Source organism: Brassica napus, chromosome A8 (genome assembly GCF_020379485.1).
Source record: "Brassica napus cultivar Da-Ae chromosome A8, Da-Ae, whole genome shotgun sequence".
In the NCBI taxonomy this organism is placed as follows: Eukaryota; Viridiplantae; Streptophyta; class Magnoliopsida; order Brassicales; family Brassicaceae; genus Brassica; species Brassica napus.
The window spans coordinates 11,556,379-11,578,499 of record NC_063441.1 but is presented as its reverse complement, the minus strand read 5'-3'; the positions used below and the strand labels follow the sequence as shown (position 1 = coordinate 11,578,499).

Sequence of the window (22,121 nt, the reverse complement as noted above, 5' to 3'; positions counted from 1 at the left end):
ACTTAGTATCTCGCATGTATCCAACAACTGCATGTAGACCATGACATCAGCTTTCTATCGCTACCAGTTGCAAATACGGAGGACCTACATATCTTACGAATGGTTGCTGGATCTATTGCTATTGGTATGGATTACATATTTCACTATATCTCACTAAAATTATGACATGTCCCTGCCATTTAAAGTCAATCTCAGTGAGTTTTTTCAGTGTCTGGACTTATAGAGGGTGATAGGGAGTTTAGCTTGGGCTCACTTACACATTCATAACTATGGAATTAGAGAGCAATACTGCAGGTTGGTGCAACATCATCAAAACATTAAAGCATATTAGTGTTTTCACCGCATTAAGAAGTTGAATGGTTTTTTTTAATCGCTAAAGTTTTGTTCCAAATCTAAAAATTTCATAGAAACTCTACAATCATCAAGATAACTAACATAAAAACTCCTAAAATCGCAAAAACCAGAGGTTTTTCTTCAAAACAGACTGAGAGTGATCGGGGAACTATGGAGACTCCTCAGGCTGCTCCTCTTACTGAGCTGTAAATTAGTGTTGCAGATACAATAGGAATAACACAGATGATTCAGCTGAGTACAGAATTTTATTTAGAAAGAAGCGTTAATAAAGCCCACAGTCAGATTCTTTCCAGCCCAGAATTAGTTTCTCACGCTGAAAGACAACTTAAGGAAGCCATTCATGAAGTTCTCTACAAATTTGTAAGAAACGAGGAAATGATGGAAGTTTTCGCATTGTGAGTTTAGAAAGATAAGATATTTTGGGTTTTAGTTTTTCTTACGTCCAATGATACTAACGTTTCTTCTTCTTCTTCTTTTTTCATGATAGCTAAGCAATAGGCATATGTGTCCTGGAAGCATTAAAGGGAGAGACAAAGTTTAAAGTCTAATGGAACTACGGCAGACACGGAACAGAGTTGCTCTGTAATAACAGAGGCCTAACTAACCTTCATGGGGATATCTACTAACGAGTGATAAACGGGACATGAGGCGTCTTTCACTGTCAGATTCACACCTGGATACTAAAAGCTGTCTGTGATATTCTTATGTTGAAAAAATAATTGAATTTTTTTACCCATTTTCCATAACCCTATTGTATGATTCCACTTTTTTAGTTTTGACATACAAGTAATTTTTGAATGATAGAACATGGGTGAGTCATATTTTGAAAATTCTACTCTGTTCGGTAAATTGGATGTTACATATATAATAAAACGGATGATAAATATTTTGGTTTATATCTCGGTTTCATTTTAGGCAAAAAAATGAAAAAAAGTCTTATGATATCTGGTTTTCTAAAGCCATAACAAAACAGCTCATTTATTTATCCAGCGAAGAAGAAAATTAAAACATAAGTGGATTTGTGAGAAATTATTGCTAACAAATAAACTATGAGAATGAGCATATAATGATGATTTCATTTATTTGTGACTATGTGCTTATACACGTAAAAAAAAAACTCTTTACAAACAATCAAATTATAAGGATTGATTAATTTTATTTAGTGGTAAATTTTAAATTGTTTTGCAATTTAGATATATGAAAATAGAAAACTATGTTAAATTGCAACATGTTTTTAGTTTTGATTAATTTAAATATGTTATCTTTTATCTTTTATATATTTTAGTTGATGAACGCTAAATTTTCTTTAATAAAAACAACAACAACTGAAGGCTTCGATGATATTGCTGAAAATCCTCACACACCGTTTCTAGCTCAGTCGGGTTCTCATTTGGTACCCCTATGACATTTTCATAATGTTCTCAGTTTCAAATGTTAACATCCTTATATAAAACATAAATGAAGATGCAATCCATAATTTGTAGATGTCAATAGTCTACCTTGACCAAGCCGTGATGAAGTCATTGATGCTTGACTGCATTAGTCGTTAATACATAATGCATGAAGAGTGGGAATACCACGTGGATGCAAGATGCTGATCCGGAGAAGGATAAACCTGAGGTTTTTGCCTTGACGAAGTTGTTGACACATGCTACGTTAGACCATGTTCCAGGAGGCATGCAAGGTGGTGGAGACCATGTGGATACAAGTTGGTGAGCTGGATTAGGGTAAATTTGAGGAGTGAATTTATACCTAGGAGAAAAGGCAAAAAGATAAATTTGGGTTAAGTTTATGCTTTGAAAAGGAATAAGTACAATTTCAAAAAAAACTAATTTGTACTTATTAATATGAAAGTTGTTCATATTCATGGTTTCTTTGTGTGATCTTTGGACTATGATTTTGGAAACATAGAGATCACTATAAAATAGCAAGAGGTTGATGAGGAATCAACTAGACACTCGAGGCTGAATTTATAGAGCAAGAGTGAAAATCTCTTGGAAGTGTTCTTGGTATCGTTTTGAGTCAGAGACCAATGTATCATGCGACGAGATATGTAAGCTAGGTAGCTTGGGAGTCTTTTCAGTAGCAATTGTTAGGGAAATAACTAGTTGTGTAAAGTTGATTAAGTAAGTTTTGTAATGATTGTCTAAGGTGATATCTAATATAGCAAAACATGTTTACTAGTTCTCTTTATCTACTGATTTGTCTTTGGCATTACTTTACCGTGTTGCATCCTACACTTACATAAAACAGAGTAATAACATGGTAGAAACAGAGTAATGATTGTAAAACAGAGTCAAAGAGAAATAAGTTTTGTATCAGTAACAAAAACTTTATGCAACTTCCCACCAAGACCAGTTGTCCAAGGCCTATGCTTTCTACAGCACATTTCCGGCAGAAGAATATTATGGGTATTATAATCAGCAAACCAGAGAAAAAAGCTACCACAATAAGTGTTTTGAATGTTTATTATCTTGAGGCTGATTCTTGGAGAATAAGGGCCTGATTGGTTCAAACGCAGCGGTTGCGGTTGCGGTTGCAGGAGTTTGTGGATGCGAACGGTTGCGGTTTTTAGCTGTTTTAAGAGATTTGTACGACTGATACTGCGGTTAAAAATTGGTGCGTTTGCGGGTGACTTATGACTGGTTAACTACCAAATGCGGTAACAGTCAAATAATAAATTAACAATATTTACATTTAATATAAAAATATCAAAAATTATAAAATTTATATTTAGAAAGTTATAATTTTAATTTTTGAAAATTTATTGAAATTGTTTTTATTATAAAATTTTATAATATTAATTAAAATATAATAGATATATTTTAATATTTTCATAATCTCAATTTTAAATTTTTTATTAAATATTTTTACTTTTGTATATATATTATTTTTAAAAAAAGAAATTTTTTTTACCCTCCCGCAACCGTCCGCAACCGCAAACGCTAGCTGGAGCCAGCTTTTGAATTTATGAGATTCGGAACGGTTTGAAGCAGTTTAGAGCGATTTGAGTGATTGTTGCAAACCGCCGACATCCGCTACCAACCGCAAAAGCTGCGTTTGCGGGTGGTAGCGGAAAAACCAGTCGTCCCCTAAGTGTTCTCATCAGGAGAAGGTACTGCAGGGAAAGACCCACTGCTCCTGAGATTATGACTATTATAATCTGAGGAGAAGGACTAGGAGATTGAGGAGCAGGTTCATCCGCCAAGTTACTTTTTTTTTTTAATAACTAACGTCGTTTGAAGATATCAGCTTCCTTCCAAAAAAAAAACCTGCAAGAGTCATACTGAAATCTTTAAGTACTAATCCTGAGTCTCTAAGCTAAGAAATGTGAATCTGAACTTACTTGGGAATGCAGTTAAGAAATTCCTTGAGTTCGGCTCTGTTCGTTTGTACATCTGGAAGATGCATCCAGATGGTCCATTTAGATGTCTTATCCAGATGCTTCATCTGGTGTTGTTCGTTTCTTCACTTCGTCCATGCATTCAAATGAATCATCTGAATGCAGCTATGTTCGTTTTTAACTTGCATCTGCATCAAGGTGAAATTGTTAATAAAATGACAAAAATATACTTTTTATGTTTCGGCGAAAAAATAGCATTTTTATGGTTTTGGCGGAAAATACGTTTTTATGGGTTTGGCGGAAAATACGTTTTTGCGGTTTTGGCGGAAAAAGTACGTTTTTCCGGTTTTGGCGGAAAATGTGTTTTTGACGAAAAAGTGCATTTTGCGGGTTTGACAGAAATTTTTTTTTCATGATTTTGACGGGAAAATACATTTTGCGGTTTTGGCGGGAAATATGTATTTTTGCGTTTTTGATGGAAAAAGTGCATTTTAGCGTTTTTGGCAAAAATATTTTTTGCGGTTTCGGCGGGAAAATACGTTTTTACGGTTTTGGCGGGAAAATACATTTTTCGGTTTTGGCGGAAAAATACATTTTTTCCAGTTTTGGCAGAAAATGTGATTTTCTGGTTTTGGCGGGAAAATGTGTTTTCCGGTTTTGGCGGGAAAATGCGTTTTTCCAGTTTTGGCGGGAAAATGCGTTTTCCGGTTTTGGCGGGAAAATGTTTTTTTTTTTTGGTTTTGGCCAGAAAATACGTTTTTCCGGTTTTGGCGGGAAAATATATTTTTCTGGTTTTGGCGGGAAAATGTGTTTTCTGGTTTTGACAGGAAAATGCATTTTTCTGATTTTGGCGGGAAAATACATTTTTCGGTTTTGGCGGAAAAATACGTTTCTTCGGTTTTGGCGGGAAAATGCGGTTTCCGGTGTCGGCGGGAAAATGCCTTTTTCCGGTTTTGGCGGAAAAATGCTTTTTTTCCGGTTTTGGCGGGAAAATGCGTTTTTCCGGTATTGGCGGAAAAATGCATTATTTCGGTTTTGGCGGGAAAATGCATTTTTCCGGTTTTGGCGGAAAAATGCGTTTTTCTGGTATTGGCCGAAAAGTGCGGTTTTACTGGTTTGACCGAAAAGTGTGTTTTTATGGAAATATGCGTTTTACGTTTTTTGAGGAAAAACGCATTTTGCGGTTTTGGCGGAAAAGTATGTTTTGCAGTTTTTCCGGAAAAATGTATTTTTCGGTTATGACACGGAAAAATATATTTGCATAAAAATAGAATTTACGGTTTGAAAATAATATTTTAATTTTAAAAGGTCATTTTTGTCATTTATTATTTTGGACTGACTAGATGTCTGCATCTAGATGCACAATCAAGACCCACCTTCATTTGGGTGGGAATTTGAGATGAGTTTTAAAAATTCAGTTGGGTAATCCATCTGGATGTAGTGTTATAATGCACAAAACGAACATCGATTTGCATCTTCACCCAGATGGATCACCTGGGTGAACAAACGAACATCACCTTCGTTTTGATCCAGAATAAAAAAGTTTCAACCCTTTTTATTCGAATGATATGACTTTCTTGAAACAAAATGCCAAAAGAGATAACAGTGAAGATGAATAACCAAACAACAGTCTGAGGTAAACAGAATAAGAATATTATAGACTAAAGTGTCACTTCTCATCACTCACAAATTGGTTCACTCACAAGAGTGCTAGATATTTCATTATTTTGTCTATCAGAGGAAAAAAAAGTTTCCATTCAACTTTTTGCCTTTTTAAATATTAGGGACAGAGGTCCCATATTATTAGAAGTTAGAAAAGATCTTAAGTAATATATAAAATAGATGAATCAATTCATTTATCACCAATTGGTTTTATGTTGGAAGCTATCTACCTTAGCATGGTATAAGAACCTTAACCAAACAACCCAACTCGATCCATTATCGATCTAGTCCAAAATCCGTTTATCGATCCTTGCCCAAACATTATGAGATTGATGCTCAAAGATCCATGATCTCGAGGAGACGTAATAGGGACAAATGTTCCACATCGAAAGTTATAAGGAATCTTAAGTAATATATAAGATATATGAACCAATCCACTTATCACCAATTGATTTTAGTTTGGAAGCCCATATAATTTAAAATGGTATCAGAGTCCATCCAAACAGTCCAATCCGATCCACATCGATCTTGTCCAAAGTTATAAACATTATGAGATTAACGTTCAAAGAGCCATTATTTTGAGAGCACGTATTAGAGACTAAATCTTCCACATAAATAGTTGGAGTAATCTTAAATAATATATAAAATAGATAGGTCAATCCATTTATCACCAATTAGTTTTAGGTTAGAAGCCTATCTAACTTAATACGAAGGTCTTGGTGCGGAAGACTTAAAAGGACGTGACAAGTGATAAAAAATCAACCTAAGCATCCAGATGACCATACTGATACGTACACACTACTATATTGATCAAGAACAACGATTACAATCTCTCCCAGATACATCACCACAAGATGCATTCAGATTTTGTTACAATCTATTATCTATTTATACTTATGCACATTCTCTCTCTTTACCATACAAGTCTAACCAAAATCTTTCTTTTTGTTGAATAATGCCTATTTGTTCTTAAACCACACAAATAAAACATGAAAAAAAAAAGTAATAAATTAATAATAAAGATAAATGTAGAAAGATCCAGAGAGTTCTGTTCTCTGTATAAATATGTAATAGCCATGTTGTGTAATAGAAGCAACTAAGAAATCAGTTCCCTACTTCATCTCTCTCTATCTTCTACTACCTCTCACTCATACGTTCTACACACAAACATTCCTCTGTTTTCTTTTCTTTGAACAAGACCAAAAACAGAACAAGAGAAGCATGAAGAAAACCTGCAATTTTCTGCAGTTTGCAACATGGTATCAGAGCTCCTGCTGATCTCTGGAGCCTTCCTGAACAAGACTGAAGAAGCTTGAACAAGTCTGAAGAAGAAGAGAACAAGACAGAACTAGAAAATCAAAAGAACAAGAAGAAAAGAAGGAGAACAAGAAGAACAAAAACACATGGCGTCAAACCTGCAATCTTCACAACTTGTAGCTGTCTTTGAAGGAAATAACTATGAATTCTGGGCAGCTAGGATGAAGACAACTCTGATGAACAGAGAGCTTTGGGAAATAGTTGAAGAAGGACTTCCTGAACCACCATCTAGATCACCGGAAATGTCTGGAGCTGACTATGCAAAAGAGCTTGGAGACTGGCGATCCCGTAAGGCGAAAGACACAGCGGCTCTACAACTCATTCAACTTGCTGTAGCTGATGTTGTCTTTGACAAAATTCTTTCTGCAACCTCAGCCAAGCAAGCATGGGAGCTACTTGAACATTCCTATCAAGGTAATGAAAAAGTTAAGATGGTTAGACTACAAGCCTTGAGAAGAGATTTTGAGAATCTGAAAATGAAGGAAGGAGAAAAGGTTAAGCCTTATTCTGAAAGAATCCAGGCTGTAGCTAATCAAATGAGAGCTCTAGGAGAAGGTAGATCAAACTTTGATATGGTAGTTAAGATCTTAGCATCCATGCCCAAGAGCTATGCTCCGTTGTCATCACTGATGGAAGAAACTAAAGATCTCAAGACAGTAACATTTGCTGAGTTGGTGGGATCTTTGGAAGCTCATGAAAAGAAGTTCTTCCCTGAAGATGAAGAAAATGGTGAAGGTGCATTCCATGCACGTTTTAGAAGCTTGAAAGTCAGAGACAGTGGCAAGACAAGCTCATGGAAGACAAGCTATAAAGGAAAAGGGAAGAAGTGGTGTGGCTTCTGCAAGAAAGACAATCACAATGAGGATGTCTGCTATCTAAAGAATGGAAGAAAGAAGCCAGACTTCAACAAAAACAAAGGTAGAAGTGAATGCTACAACTGTGGAAAGCCTGGTCACTTTTCAAGAGAATGCAGAAGCAAGAAACCAGAACAAGCACAAGTGTCTCATCAACAAGAAGAAGCAGAAGATAATCACTTGTTCACCGCAAGACAAGATGATCAAGAGTCATTTGAAGAGAACTTATGGCTCATTGATAGTGGGTGCACTAATCACATGACTCCAAACGAAAAGGTGTTTTCCAGAATCAACACAAACATCAAAGTTCCAATAAGAGTTGGTAATGGAGCTGTGTTGATGACCAAAGGAAAAGGAGACGTTGAAGTCATGACAAAGAAAGGCAAGAGAATCATTCGAGATGTTTTTCTTGTGCCAACGCTTGCAAAGAATCTGTTAAGTGTCCCTCAAATGATTAAAAATGGATATCAAGTCACCTTTAAGAAAAGATGTTGCATCATACATGATGGTGCTGGAAGAAAGGTAGCTGAAGTGGAGATGGTGAACAAGAGCTTTCCCATCAAGTGGTCCTCAAGCCCTGAAACAGCAATGGTGGCAAAAAATGAAGCTGCAGAATTATGGCATCAAAGGCTTGGGCACACTGGCTACTCAAATCTGAAGATCTTGCAGTTAAGGGATATGGTTCTGAATCTTCCCAAGTTCGTGGTGGAGAAGGAAGGTTGCGAGAGCTGTATTCTAAGCAAGCATAGTCGTGATTCATTTCCAAAAGAATCAGAGACAAGAGCAACAAAAAAACTGGAGTTGATTCACAGTGATGTGTGTGGACCAATGCAGAGTTTATCAATCATTGGGAGCCGATATTTCCTCACATTCATTGATGATGCAACAAGGATGGTCTGGGTTTATTTCTTGAAATCAAAATCAGAAGTCTTTCAAACCTTCAAGAAGTTCAAAAACCTTGTCGAAAATCAAGCTAGCTGCAAGATAAAGAAGATTAGATCAGATAGAGGATCTGAATATCTCTCTGGAGAATTCACAAAGTTTTTGGAAGATCATGGCATTAAAAGGCAGTTAACAGCAGCATATTCTCCACAACAAAATGGTGTCTCGGAAAGAAGAAACAGAAGCCTAGTGGAGATGGCAAGGGCCATGATCAAAGCTAAAGACTTACCAATGAAGTTCTGGGCAGAAGCTGTCCATACAGCAGCTTACATTCAGAACAGAATTCCAACCAAAGTACTTGAGAACAAGACGCCGCTTGAAGCTTGGAATGGAACAAAGCCATCAATGAATCATTTAAAGGTGTTTGGTTGTGTATGTTATGTACACATACCAGATGAAAAGAGAAAGAAGTGGGATGACAAGTCCAAGAAAGCAATCTTTGTTGGCTACAGCTCTCAAACTAAAGGCTATCGAGTCTATCTGCTGGAGGAAGATAAAATAGATGTTTCCAGAGATGTGATATTTGATGAAGGAAGCAAATGGGACTGGAAGCAAAAAGAAGTGAACAAACAATCTGTTGTATCTCTGGAACCAGATTGTAGACAAGAAGATCTAAGGGTTGGTGATTCAAGTTCTAGCGATGGTGAATCCAGAGGGAGAAGAATCATTCAGCCGGTGCCCTTTAATCTGGATCCTGACAGTCCAGAAAGCAGTTCAAGCCAGCCAAATAGAAGAACCAGATCAATGAATGATATCTTACGTACTGCTCCACACGTTGATGTTGAATCTGCTGAAGTATGTGAAGGATGTTACTTGAGTTTTGAAGAACCAGCAACATTCGAAGAAGCTGTAAAGCATACTGAGTGGAGACATGCTATGGAAGAAGAAATACACATGATCGAGAAGAACCAGACATGGCAATTGGTTAAAAGACCTGCAGACAAAAATGTGGTGGAAGTCAAGTGGATATTCAGGCTCAAAAAAAATGCAAAAGGAGATGTTGTGAAGCACAAAGCAAGGTTAGTGGCTAAGGGGTTTACTCAGCAGTATGGAGTTGATTATTTGGAGACTTTTGCCCCAGTTTCAAGACATGAAACTATCAGATTACTTCTTGCTGTTGCTGCTCAAAGAAAATGGGAATTATTTCAACTTGATGTTAAGTCTGCTTTTCTAAATGGAAAGCTAGAAGAAGAGATATATGCTGAGCAACCACCTTGGTTTGAAGAAGAAGGAAAGGGCGACTATGTTCTTCGTCTACACAAAGCTCTTTATGGTTTAAAGCAGGCGCCTAGAACATGGTACAGCAGAATTGATGAGTTTTTCTTGCGAGAAAACTTTAAGAGAAGCAACAATGATCATGCCTTATACACAAAAGAAGCTCATGGAAAGATTTTGGTGGTGTGCATCTATGTGGACAATCTTATTGTCACTGGAGACGATAAGAAAATGGTGGATGAGTTCAAGATGGCAATGAAGAATGAATTTGAGATGTCTGATCTAGGACTATTGAACTATTTCTTGGGAATGGAGATTGTGCAGAGTGAAGAAGGAATTTTTCTATCCCAAGAATGCTATGCAAAAAAGCTGCTGGAGAAGTTCAACATGAAAGAATGCAAGATTATGAGAACACCATTGGCACCTCAAGGCAAGATTCAAGATGAAGAAGAAGAACTTGCTGATTCTAAAACTTATAGGAGCCTTGTGGGAGGTCTGCTGTATCTAACAGCTACGCGACCTGATCTGATGTTCTCTGCATCTTATTTGTCTAGGTATCTGAAGGAACCTAAAGCCAAGCATTTCAAGGAGGCAAAGAGAGTTCTCAGATACATCAAAGGGACAGCTGATATAGGATTGATGTTTTCTGCAGTCAAGGAGCCAAAGCTTGTTGGATATTCAGATAGTGATTGGGGAGGATGCAAAGAAGATCTAAAGTCAACAACTGGATATTGCTTTAGTATTGGGTCTGCAATATTCTCATGGAAAACCAGCAAGCAAGACACTATCGCTCAATCCACCGCTGAGGCAGAATACATGGCTTTGTGTGCAGCAACAAATCAAGCAATATGGCTAAGGCGCTTGCTTGAAGATTTGAAGTTCAACACTCAAGAGGGAGTTCCTATCTACTGTGACAGTCAATCAGCCATTGCAATTGGGAAAAATCCAGTCCAGCATAGAAGAACCAAGCACATTCAAATCAAGTATCACTTTGTTAGAGAATCTGTGAAAAATGGAGACATCAAGCTGGAATATTGCAAGAGTGAAGAGCAGCTGGCTGATACACTCACTAAGGCATTGGGAGGACAGCCTTTTGAAAGGTTTCGTGGTCAACTTGGTTTGAGGAACAAAAAGGCAAGAGGGAGTGTTGAATAATGCCTATTTGTTCTTAAACCACACAAATAAAACATGAAAAAAAAAAGTAATAAATTAATAATAAAGATAAATGTAGAAAGATCCAGAGAGTTCTGTTCTCTGTATAAATATGTAATAGCCATGTTGTGTAATAGAAGCAACTAAGAAATCAGTTCCCTACTTCATCTCTCTCTATCTTCTACTACCTCTCACTCATACGTTCTACACACAAACATTCCTCTATTTTCTTTTCTTTGAACAAGACCAAAAACAGAACAAGAGAAGCATGAAGAAAACCTGCAATTTTCTGCAGTTTGCAACACTTTTCTTCTGCAGGTGCCAGGTCACTCTTCTTATTCTTCTGCTGTTGCCAGGTCCGCACCTCATCACCTATCACATACACACACTCACCATATGTAATAGTTTAAACATTTGTAGCCTCACAAGTTTTGATTTATGTAGAAAGAAGCTTTTGAATACATTTTTAACTTAAAGATCACATACAACCAAACATCACGATTATTAAAACAAATAATAATATAAAAAAATACATTTGAAGAGCACAAATATACATATGTTTTACAAACATTTAAAGAAAGATGGTGTTGAACATATGACGGAACTTTTACATGAACCACTTGTGTACGTGTGGAGATAATTTATGTGCAATCACCAACCCACAAAACACACCAGGTCCATAGGCTATCGCAGCTGAAATCCAACTAATCACTTGTTCTTTTGGCTTGGAAAAATCTTCGGACTCTTGTGGTGTAGGATTAGGGACATGCGTCTTTCCACATATATCTTCGAGACCGTAGAGGTTGGAGTTGTACATGAATGCTGAACAGTTTTGTCTTTGAAACTGCGTGCTTCGCGGTATTGGACCTTCGAGATTGTTATGGGAGAAGTTCATAATTGACAAAAAAGATAGACTGCCAAGCTCACTAGGAATCTGACCTGACAGCTGATTTCGAGACAAGTCTAGTTCCTCGAGATTTGTCAGATTTGCCAATGATTGAGGTATATTGCCTGTGAATGTGTTACCAGACAAGTTGAGAAGACGCAGTTCTTTCAAAAATCCAATGGAACTCGGTATCTTTCCACCAAATTCGTTTTCTGAAAAGTCAATAGCCTTGAAGTCTTTTCGGATCCGCTGAAACTTTGTATCAACTCCTTTGTTCACCATTTCCATCGAACTACGGTAAAAACCTCCATACGCAGGATATCCCATGTAGACGGTGTAACTTTGATGTTCTTCCCTTAACGTGGTCATCCCATGCCATTTGGAAAAATAGAAAGGCGGCAAAGTTCCGTTGAAGTGGTTATGTGATATATCAACGACTTTTAAACTTTGAAACCCAATGGACACATGTGGATGATACAAAGGTCCGTAGAATTCATTTGATCGGAGGATTAAGACATTTAGTGACGGCAGAGAACTCAACCAAGATGGAAACTTGTCTTTGATCTTGTTGCTTCTTACATTTAAAAACTTCAAAGAAATGCAGTTGATCAATGATTCCGGAAGTTTTCCCTCCAACTTGTTGCCGCTAACGTCAACTAACTCTAAGTTGGTAGCGTTGACAAATAAATCTTGAAGAAGAATTCCAGTGAGATTGTTGTTCTGTAGATTTAGCGCTCTGAGAGGAACAATCGTGTTCCTTAAACATTGATGGATGGAACCGTTGAAGATATTGTTAGACAAATCCAAGAACATTGATGGTCTAAGCTTGCATATCCAATGAGGTAATGGTCCATGGAAAGAATTTGAACTCAGATCCAACGTTTGGATATGTGTTACATCTGAAACTTCTAATGACTTTCCAAAACGGCTGAAAGAGTTGTGAGAAAGCATCAACTCCAACACACCCCCTAACCAACCTGGTATTTCACCTTCCAACTTATTGTTAGAAAGATCAAGATACTGGAGTTTGACTAAATTTGATCTGGGGATTGGTCCAGTGAATTTGTTTTGGCTAATATCAAAAGTAACAAGGTTGACCAAGTTTGATATAGATATGGGAATTGTTCCTGTGAAATTGTTGTCACTAAGAAATAAAGTCTCAAGATTGGAAAATTTTGATATGGATTTGGGAATAGGACCTTCGAATTTGTTTTGACTAAGGAATAGACTCTGAAGCTTAGATGACGAAGATATATTCCTAAACTCTATAGGTCCCTCAAACTGGTTTTCTCTTAAATTAACCCATGTTAACGAAGGAATCATGAACAAAGGTGTAGGAAAAGGACCGAAAAATGAGTTACCTCCCACATCAATATGCTCTAACTTGTGGAATCGACTCATATCAGATGGAAATATGGATTTAAACAGATTATTGCTAATGGCTAAAATGGACAAACTAGTGGCTAGATTTAGTAGTACAAGGGGGAATTCACCTGTGAATTGGTTGTTTGAGATATCTAAGTGGGTCAGCTTTGTAAAGTTGGCAAATGGAACATGAATATTTCCAGTGAACTTGTTATTGTTAAGGTTTAAATATTTTAGTTGGGTTAGGTTTCCGACTGAAGCTGGAACCTCCCCTACTAAATAATTACCCAAAAGGTCAAGATGTTCGAGATGAGAAAGGTTTCCTAATGAAGAAGGAATCTCTCCATGGAGATGGCAATCTCTAAGACTTAGGTAACGAAGATGCTGAATTTTAAAAAGACCACTATTAAGTTTTAGAAAGTTGTTGAGAGGGATGTATTGGAGATCAAGTGAAATCACTTTGCCAGATTTAGTATCGCATGTGACACCTTCCCAAAGACAACAATCGCTATTCGTCTTCCATGAACTTAAAGATGAGTTTGAGTTGAATTCATTTACCAGAAACTCGTGTTTGAACTCAAGAAGAGCATCCATCTGGTCATGATGACAATGTTGGAGCACAGGAGAAGCAAACGTGTGCAGAAGGAGGAAACCCAAAAAGAAGAAATACAAAGTAACAATATCAAAAAGACAGTAAAATTGGTTTGGAATCATCATAACCTCAATTTTCTTTTGTGTTGGTATGAAAGTGTTTGTTTTTATATGATTATGGCTCTCTTTATTAAGGAAAACAAAAACTCAAATTGTCTTGACTTTGCCAAGTCTTCCTATCAGTCAGTTGGGCCATTTGTCTCAAAATTGTCCACATACTTATGTTGATTGACTCAAGTCGTCGGACAGGCTATATTTTGCCAAGTCTTCTAATCAATGATTTGGGCCACTTGTTTTCAAATTTCCACATACTTCATTGATTTGGACCAATGACTTACGGCTAACGCTCAAGTTGATTAATCGCTAAGATAGAAGTGTAGAATCTGTAACAATATTTGTTCAACTGATAATTATTCAGAAACATAATAATCTCTCTTCTTTGCGCTGTTTGTTTCTTCTTCTTCAACGGATTTGACGATTGAATGGAGCTTGACTATAAAATTGACGAAATAGCTTTACAAAAAGCATGCGCCACGGCCACGGGTAAAAATACATTAACATATGAGTCTACTAATTATTGTTTAGAATCTAGCATATAGGAAGTGAGTTGAGTTTATAAACTTTTATAAATATTTGTATAAATTATTTTAGATATTTATAAATGATTTAAAAGAGTTAATTTAACTTTTACCACAAATTTAAGATTAATTGCTTGAAATATAATAAGTTGGTTACAATTTTTCAATAATACATTCATTCAAAAATACCTTAATATTTAGATTTAGGATTTAGTGTTTATTATTGATGGTTTAGTATTTAGGGGGTAGGGTTGAAATTATAAACTTTTATAAATATTTTATAAATTATTTCCGAGAGTTAGTTTAGTCGCTTCATCACAAATTTAAGATACTTATGTAAATAGTTATCCTTTGGAAGAAATTTTTAAAATTATATCAAATTTGTGGTACAATTGAAATTATTCTAAATTAAAGTAATTTTAAAGGCTGATTGATTAGAATATTACAATTATGAGAAATATACATAGACGATTCAATAACCGAAAATACTACCTGCCTTACGAGGATCTATGTCTAACTGCATCACCAGAGCCGTCCTACGAAGATCTAATCATGACCGGGTTTACTTGCACCATGTTAAAGATCTCTTGGAAGTCTTTCCTCCGTAGCCTGCGTAGTTTTTTAATAAATCGCTTTCTCCAAATATTGAAACCTAGACATGCTGGTGTAGAAGCATTAGTGAACCCTTAGTTAAACCAGTGGACTAAGGGGACTTCCACTAAATTAAAGTATTTATGAAGATGATTTCATCTAATGGTAAATTTGCAAAGTAAAAGAAAATTTGTGGAAAATTGAAATTCTCCAAAATAATATTATGATAAAAATATATTTAAATAATATTCATTAAACAATGAATAAATAAACAATCGTACCCTAGCTTTAATCATAAAGGGAATTTTTATGTTTACCATATTGTTTGTACAATTATTCACCTTTACCACCACTAAAAATATATTTTCAAAAGAAAAATTGTCAAAAATATCACATTCATAATACCATATTTTATGTTTACACTAACCACATTTTTCTCACTTTTAAAGAAAAAAAAGATATTTATAACTCTAGGGTTAACTAATCTAGACTTAAAATTTAGAGTTGAGTGGTGAGATATGATTTTTGGAATGCAAAATTTAGGATTCTAATAAATATATAAATTAATACTTTAAAATATTTAATAATTTGGAAAATAGTTTCAAAAATAATTTTCGATTTTGAAAATGAAATTTTTGAAAAAAAACATCGAAAATAATTTTAAAAAAACTATAAAAAGTTTGAATTTGAAAAAGTATAATTTTAAATCATAAAAAAATATTTTTTTATTTTTATTTATTTAAATAATTATTTATTATCTATATATAGAACAATGGTATAAGAATTTTTTGCCTCTTAATGAATAATATGTTTTTTAAATATCTCTTTAGTGGTGGTAAATATGAATATGGGTACCAAAAAAATAGTAAACATGAAAATTATTCTTTTCAAAAATACTTTCTTCATTAAGAGAAAAAATATTCTTATATCCTTGCTCCTTATATATATAATAAAAACATTAGAAATGAAAATAAAAAATAATTTGAATTTTTTTCAATATTTTTTCAAAATTCGAACTTTTTTATCATTTTTTTAATTCAAAAACAAATTTTGAAACTATTTTTAAAAATTCGAAGTATTTATTTTTTATATTTAGTAGAATCCTAAAATCCACATTTCAAAAACCTTATTCCTCCTCTCAACTCTAAATTATAAGTTTAGATTAGTTAACCTAGGGTTATAAATGTCTCTCTTTAAAAGTAAGAGTAAAGTAGTAATGGTAAACATGAAAAATTGTATTATGAATGTGGTATTTTGGCAATTTCCCTAATCCTAATTTACCCCATAAATGATAAGCCATAAATTCTGATAACTAAATTATAGTTAATTTATTAAATATTAAATATATATTTATTAAATATATAATTTAATTATTTTTGTAAATAAAATTAGTTAATTTTATAGTAAATTTAATTAATCATTTAATTATAAATAAGAGTATAATAGTCATTTTATTCTTGGAGAATTTTCATATTTACCATTTTTTTGATAATATTATTCATAATTACAACCACTAAAGAGACATTTTTCAAAAATATATTTTTCACTGAAAGACAAAAGACTCTTATATTCTTGTTATATATATAATAAATGATTATTTTAATAAATAAATAATAAATAATAATTTTTTTTATTTTTCTAATTATACTTTTTCATATTCAAACTTTTTATAAAAAAATTTGAATATTTTTCTTTTTTTCAAAAATTTCTTTTTGAAAATTGAAAATTATTTTTCTATTTTTAATTATTTTTATATTTTGAAGAATTAATTTATATATTTATTATAATACTAAATTTCACATTTCAAAACTCTACCCCACCTCTTAACTCTAAACTCTAATTAGTGTAGATTAGTTAGTCCTAGAGTTGTAAATATCATTTTGCTTCTTTAAAAGTGAGGGTAAAAATAGTTAATGTAAACATAAAAAGTAGTATTATGAATGTGATATTTTTGGCAATTTCCCTTTATTCTTTAAAAAATATTATTTTAGAAAAGAAAATACTATTTTGTCACAAACAATTATTTTAGTGCTACGAACTGCATTATTTCAAACTAAATGATAATATTATCTCATCCGTATATTAATATACGCTCACTACAGAAGCCACATATTACTCAATTCAATATATCCCAAATACAATATACAAATAAAATATATTGTTATTTATTTTAAATTACGTGATTTTTTTGTATTCATGCACATGTGTAAATATTTATAAATAATTAATCATAATAATTAATTAATATTTTATCTATTTATATGTTTACACATTTTTAATTTATATTGCATAAAAAAATCGTTTAAATAATATATGTTCTTGTCTTACCTAATATTCTGGGTTTAAATATAAGAAGTTAGATCCATTCTTTATTTTTAGATTTATCAGGTTTTATCTATTTCTTTGAATTAAACTATGATTTTTATTATAATAAGATAAATCAGATTCAATTTTTCTATTTTATTTATTTAAGTGCTTAATATCTCATGATTTTGGCATTTTATTTTAGTTCATTTGGTCATTTATATTGAGCTTAAGTTTGTATATTGCGTTTTAGTATTCATTTGCACATAACATTGAATAAAATGCATATCTGAAAAGTTAGAGTCAATTAAGGAAAATATATCTATAAATCAGAAAGTTTGAGGGAAGAACTTTCACATGAAGAGTGATGAGGACATCTAGTCAACATAACCCATAGAGCAAATAATCATATGAGGCATGGAGTGGAGAGCATGAAGCTCAAATGAGCTAAAGAAGCCGAGTAGGACATATGTGCATCCCTATCTCCACAACCATAAAGACATTTGACATGAAATCACTTGCCAAAGACAGTTAACTCACCAGTGCATCAATAGGAAGTGGAATATTCCTCATATCTCAGTCCATAAAAGTCCAACCATGAGTTGCCTTCAACCAAAGTCACTTGTCCCCTCAAAGATAGCCTCTTAGGATTCCATAGAAGGAATAAAATATCCTAGAACCAGATCCAACAAAAAGATCCATCCAATTTACGAAATGAGTCAAAACGACATTATTTAATCGAAGTCTTTAACTCTTTCAAAAAGTTTCGACCGGGACCTATTTATAGAAACCAGGAGAGATACTAGACCATCTAGAAAGTCATCCAAGATGTCCCACAATAAACCAGGATCGGGCGGATCGACTCTTGCTTACACTTAACATATTTGGAGCTATTTGCATTCAGACTCCATTAATTCTTTCCAAATTGCAACAATCTTTCCAACAGCTAGTTTTTGATTTTTATGCTTTGTTTGACTTGTTTCCTTATTTTTTCTGAGAAATGAGCCATGGCCTATATAATCTTTTAGACAGTTCAAAATTCACCTTTCAATCTACAAGTTTTGTACATTAAGAATTTTTTTTTATTTTCAAAGAGTGTCTTTGAATATCTTGCCTTTAGTTTTATTTGAGTGGTTCATTTGTCGATACTGATCTACAGATTAGGATTGCTTGTGTGATTCGAGAAAGTCTATTTCACCACCGATTGAGAGAGTTAGTCAGTCACACTCACAGATTGAGAGAGTTTATCAAAAATACTCTTCAATCGAGGTTTCTTAACGACTCAAAGCTTGTCTGCCACTAAACCACAATCACATGGTTACACTGATAATATTTCAAAAGCTCGTAGTAGGTTAAGGGTTCATAACTAATTAAGAGCATATTTTAAAACCACATTATTTAGAAAATGAAATTAGTTGTCAAATAAGCTCTTAATTTTAATTATCAATAGTTTATATTATTAGACTCGTGATGATTGGCATCTATCTTTCGCATCTGTATTAGTTTGGGTAAAACACGTAAAACATACTTTTAATATAATAATATGTTTTTTCTTTTTATAAAATCTTCTACTTCTGTTATCAAAACAATAACATAGAATAAAATGAATCATTAAAAAGGAAACTGAAAAATATTAATTAGAGGTGAGCGTTCGGGTACCCATTCAGGCTTTGTTCGGATTTATTCGGGTTTCGAGTTTTTGGTTTCAAAGATTTTAGCCTCATTCGGATATTTCTAAATTTTGGTTCGGGTTCGGTTCGGATCTTTGCGGGTTCGGTTAGGATTCGGATAACTCATTCAAATTATTTTAAAATTTTTAAAATTCATTATATACTTTAAATTTCTCAAAATTTAATAAACAAAATAATATATTACATATAAATTTGAATAGCATATGTCAAAGTACCTAAAATTAACATATAAATTTGTTTGGTTTAAATATTTGGATTAATAATCAATAGATATTTTAAGTATTGTTGGTATTTTAAGTATACTTTAGCTATTTTAGACATGTACTTTTGACTATTTGTATATATTTATAAGTATTTGGACAACTTAAAAGTATCTTATATATTTTTATGTTCTTAATATATATTAAATCTAAAAATAATTAATATATATAGGTATATGAATCAATTTCAGATATAATCGGGTACCCGATATACTTCGGTTCGTATCTTATATATTTTGATTTTCTTACCCATTCGGATATTTAATCAATTTTAGTTTGGGTTCAGTGCGGTTCGATTTTTCGGATTCGGGTTTTTTGTCCAACCCTAATATTAATAATGAAAATGATTCATTATTATTTTAGTTTACTAATGATATATATATGTAATTGACCATCACGAAAACTTACGTGAACGCCGCACGTTAAAACTAAATTGTCAAATATTATAGAGGTCATTAGGCATTCAAATTTTGTAATACTATTTTAGTTGGAGTACACTAAAATTGAGTGACTATAACTTTTCAAAAAAATTATAATACAGTGAGTTATAAAATATAAGTTTCAATAGCACAAGATATTCACCATAAGATGAATCAACTTAACACATAACTTAGAATGGACCGGTAGATTAATGTCTGAATGTTTTAACAAAATCCATAATTGTATATGTCCATTTAAAAGTTTTTTTTTATTAACTTGAGGGTATTCTAGACGTTAGGCCCAAACTAATTTCCAAAAGAAGATACAATCCATCATATAAATCTTTTTCCAGATTTTCAAATAAGCCAAAGTTCATTTTCTGTGTAACCATAATATAATATGAAGCGTAGTGGAATGCATTAGAATCCGGATTGCTTAGGTTAGTTGCTCAGGTTCCAAGATCATTTAAAAGCGATATTCTTCTTTTCTTAGAATCCTAATTTTCATGCATATCGTTTAATTGCTTTTTTTATATCGTTTAGTTACATGATTCGAGAAACCAGGCATTTTGCAAACCGGCCGATTTGCCACTAATCGATTCTTCAAAGTCAGTAACATATAAAGAAACCAGGCATTTTGGAATATATTAAAAACAAGCTTATTCTAATCATCCTAGCTAGTATCCCTAGCTAGCAACTCCAAACCAACATTTATTAAATACTATGGTCTAATATATAGCTACATATATACACATAATACTTTTTGTCACAAAATATATTAAAAGCTTCAAAGGGTAAGCAATTATAACCGGAGCTAAGCTCAACGGTAAAATGATAACAACCAGAGGTAAGCTCAATGGTAGGACGATAATAACCGAATTTTATCTCGAGGTAAACTGATCAATAAAAAAAATACAATAAGACATAATATAGAAATGTTAAAAGGAGACACTAGCTCAACGGTAAGACGATAGCAACCGAGCTAACCTCGACACATAATACTAAACTTCATATTTTGTGACAACTTGTATATGTGTACATATACAAGTAAATTCTAAATGTATATGTATGTAATGTAAGAAATATTATTGACCTACACATGCCTACCAGTGTACGAGTATACATCATTATGCATGCAATGCAACGTACAGAAAATTTATGTCATTAAAATACCATTCACAATTGGACACTTGAAGAGTTGATAAGAAAAAAAATACTTTTTCGGTATTTCATCCCTTAAACATATGTGATCTTCAATACCTATTACTATTCATATATATATATATATAATGACAACATAAATTATCAAGAAATTTCATGGAATCAATCACTATTATTGATATGATATTTTGAGTATTTGTGGTGTCCTTATTCAGAGGATTTAATTCCAATTTAAAAAGAGCATATGAGAGTTTAAATTAAGAGTTAAAAAAAAAGAATTTCAAAATAGATTTACCTATATCGGAAAATTTTTATGTGATAAATTATCAAGTGGACGACTGATTATGAGTTGAAGAGTTTGCAACATCCTTCCTGGCAACAACCCCGTCGTTTTTAATCTTCCTCCTCTTCTTTTTCCTGTACGGAATCCCACGAGCCTTGGCTTGAGATTCTCTCACTTCCCTCAAGTGAACCCGGATTGACCCGTTTGCAAACGGGTTAGTATCCGGTGACCCACCGCCATGTTCCTCATAAGCAGCTCTCAACCGTCCTATCAAAGCATCTAAGCTTCCCCAAGCTTGTTTGAGAGGACATGTGCACGGTCCTGGTGGATCTGGTTGTCCGAAGAAGACACAAGCTTGGTGATGTACTTTGGTCTTACCGAACTGATCTAAGTACCTGAGGAAACTTAGCACGTGTGTGTAATCGAACTGAGACATCATCAGCGGTGGATTCTGCGATTTTAGGTATTGGATGAACGTGTTCCAGTCTCGGCGTTTCTGAGACTCGTAGCGGCTGAGCGGTTGCTGCGCCTGCGATTGAGAAGGAAGCAGTTGCTTGTGGTTGATGGAGGAAGATGATGGACGATCCGGTGGATCTTTCGTTGGTGTGTGATGATCCGAAGACATTCTTAGGGGTAACTCTGATTTCTTTTTGGTGTTGTTTTGGTATTATATTCTGATTTATGAGAAAATTCAAGGTCTAAAAGCGACAATAAAGTGAAGGAAAGCAAGAGAGATACGTACTGAGTGGAACGAGGAGAAAATATATTAAGTATTTTATATAAATTGATACATGTATAAAGTGTCAATAAATTTTGATTATTTCATGCGAATTTTAAAGTCCTAGTTTTATTTTATTTGAAAACATGCATGCTAACTCTAACTTATTGAATCAGAATTTACCTATTTTAAAGTAATGATGAAAAATAAATCCAATCTTCTATACATGCAAATTGCAATTTGTAACTAATGAGAGCTATGTTATATATTGAAACATCTTGTGAACTTTATTCCAAAAAAAAAGAACATCTTGTGAATTTATATATATTTGGAATCATTGTAAAGCAGACAACTGTAATTTTGAGATTTAGACCT

The 22,121-nt window shown here is 33.6% G+C and overlaps 2 protein-coding genes across 4 annotated transcripts; both read right to left on the bottom strand.

Annotated features, from left to right (window-relative positions):
• Window positions 1-11,325: 11,325 nt before the first annotated feature.
• On the bottom strand, window positions 11,326-14,541 carry LOC106360904 (receptor-like protein 30). Its single transcript, XM_022705511.2, has one exon. It carries the CDS (start codon window positions 13,805-13,807, stop codon window positions 11,447-11,449), a length of 2,361 nt encoding a protein of 786 aa, XP_022561232.2. The 5' UTR covers window positions 13,808-14,541; the 3' UTR covers window positions 11,326-11,446.
• A 192-nt stretch (window positions 14,542-14,733) lies between these two features.
• Window positions 14,734-21,921, bottom strand: LOC106359669 (protein LIGHT-DEPENDENT SHORT HYPOCOTYLS 9). 3 transcript variants are annotated; one of them, XM_048738735.1, is made up of 2 exons: window positions 21,041-21,921; window positions 14,734-14,980 (listed from the first exon to the last, which is right to left on the bottom strand). In XM_048738735.1, exon 1 carries the CDS (start codon window positions 21,651-21,653, stop codon window positions 21,072-21,074), a length of 582 nt encoding a protein of 193 aa, XP_048594692.1. In that variant the 5' UTR covers window positions 21,654-21,921; the 3' UTR covers window positions 14,734-14,980; window positions 21,041-21,071. The 3 variants fall into 3 exon arrangements, with proteins under 3 accessions (XP_048594692.1, XP_048594693.1, XP_013654782.2); XM_048738736.1 differs by having other exon boundaries at window positions 14,734-14,928; XM_013799328.3 differs by lacking the exon at window positions 14,734-14,980 and adding an exon at window positions 17,522-17,887 and having other exon boundaries at window positions 21,041-21,919.
• Between the last annotated feature and the right edge of the window lie 200 nt (window positions 21,922-22,121).

Bases quoted from the DNA above. Each gene is read 5' to 3' on its own strand.
- LOC106359669 (XM_048738735.1), bottom strand. From the start codon at position 21,653: ATGTCTTCGGATCATCACACACCAACGAAAGATCCACCGGATCGTCCA.
- LOC106360904 (XM_022705511.2), bottom strand. From the start codon at position 13,807: ATGATGATTCCAAACCAATTTTACTGTCTTTTTGATATTGTTACTTTG.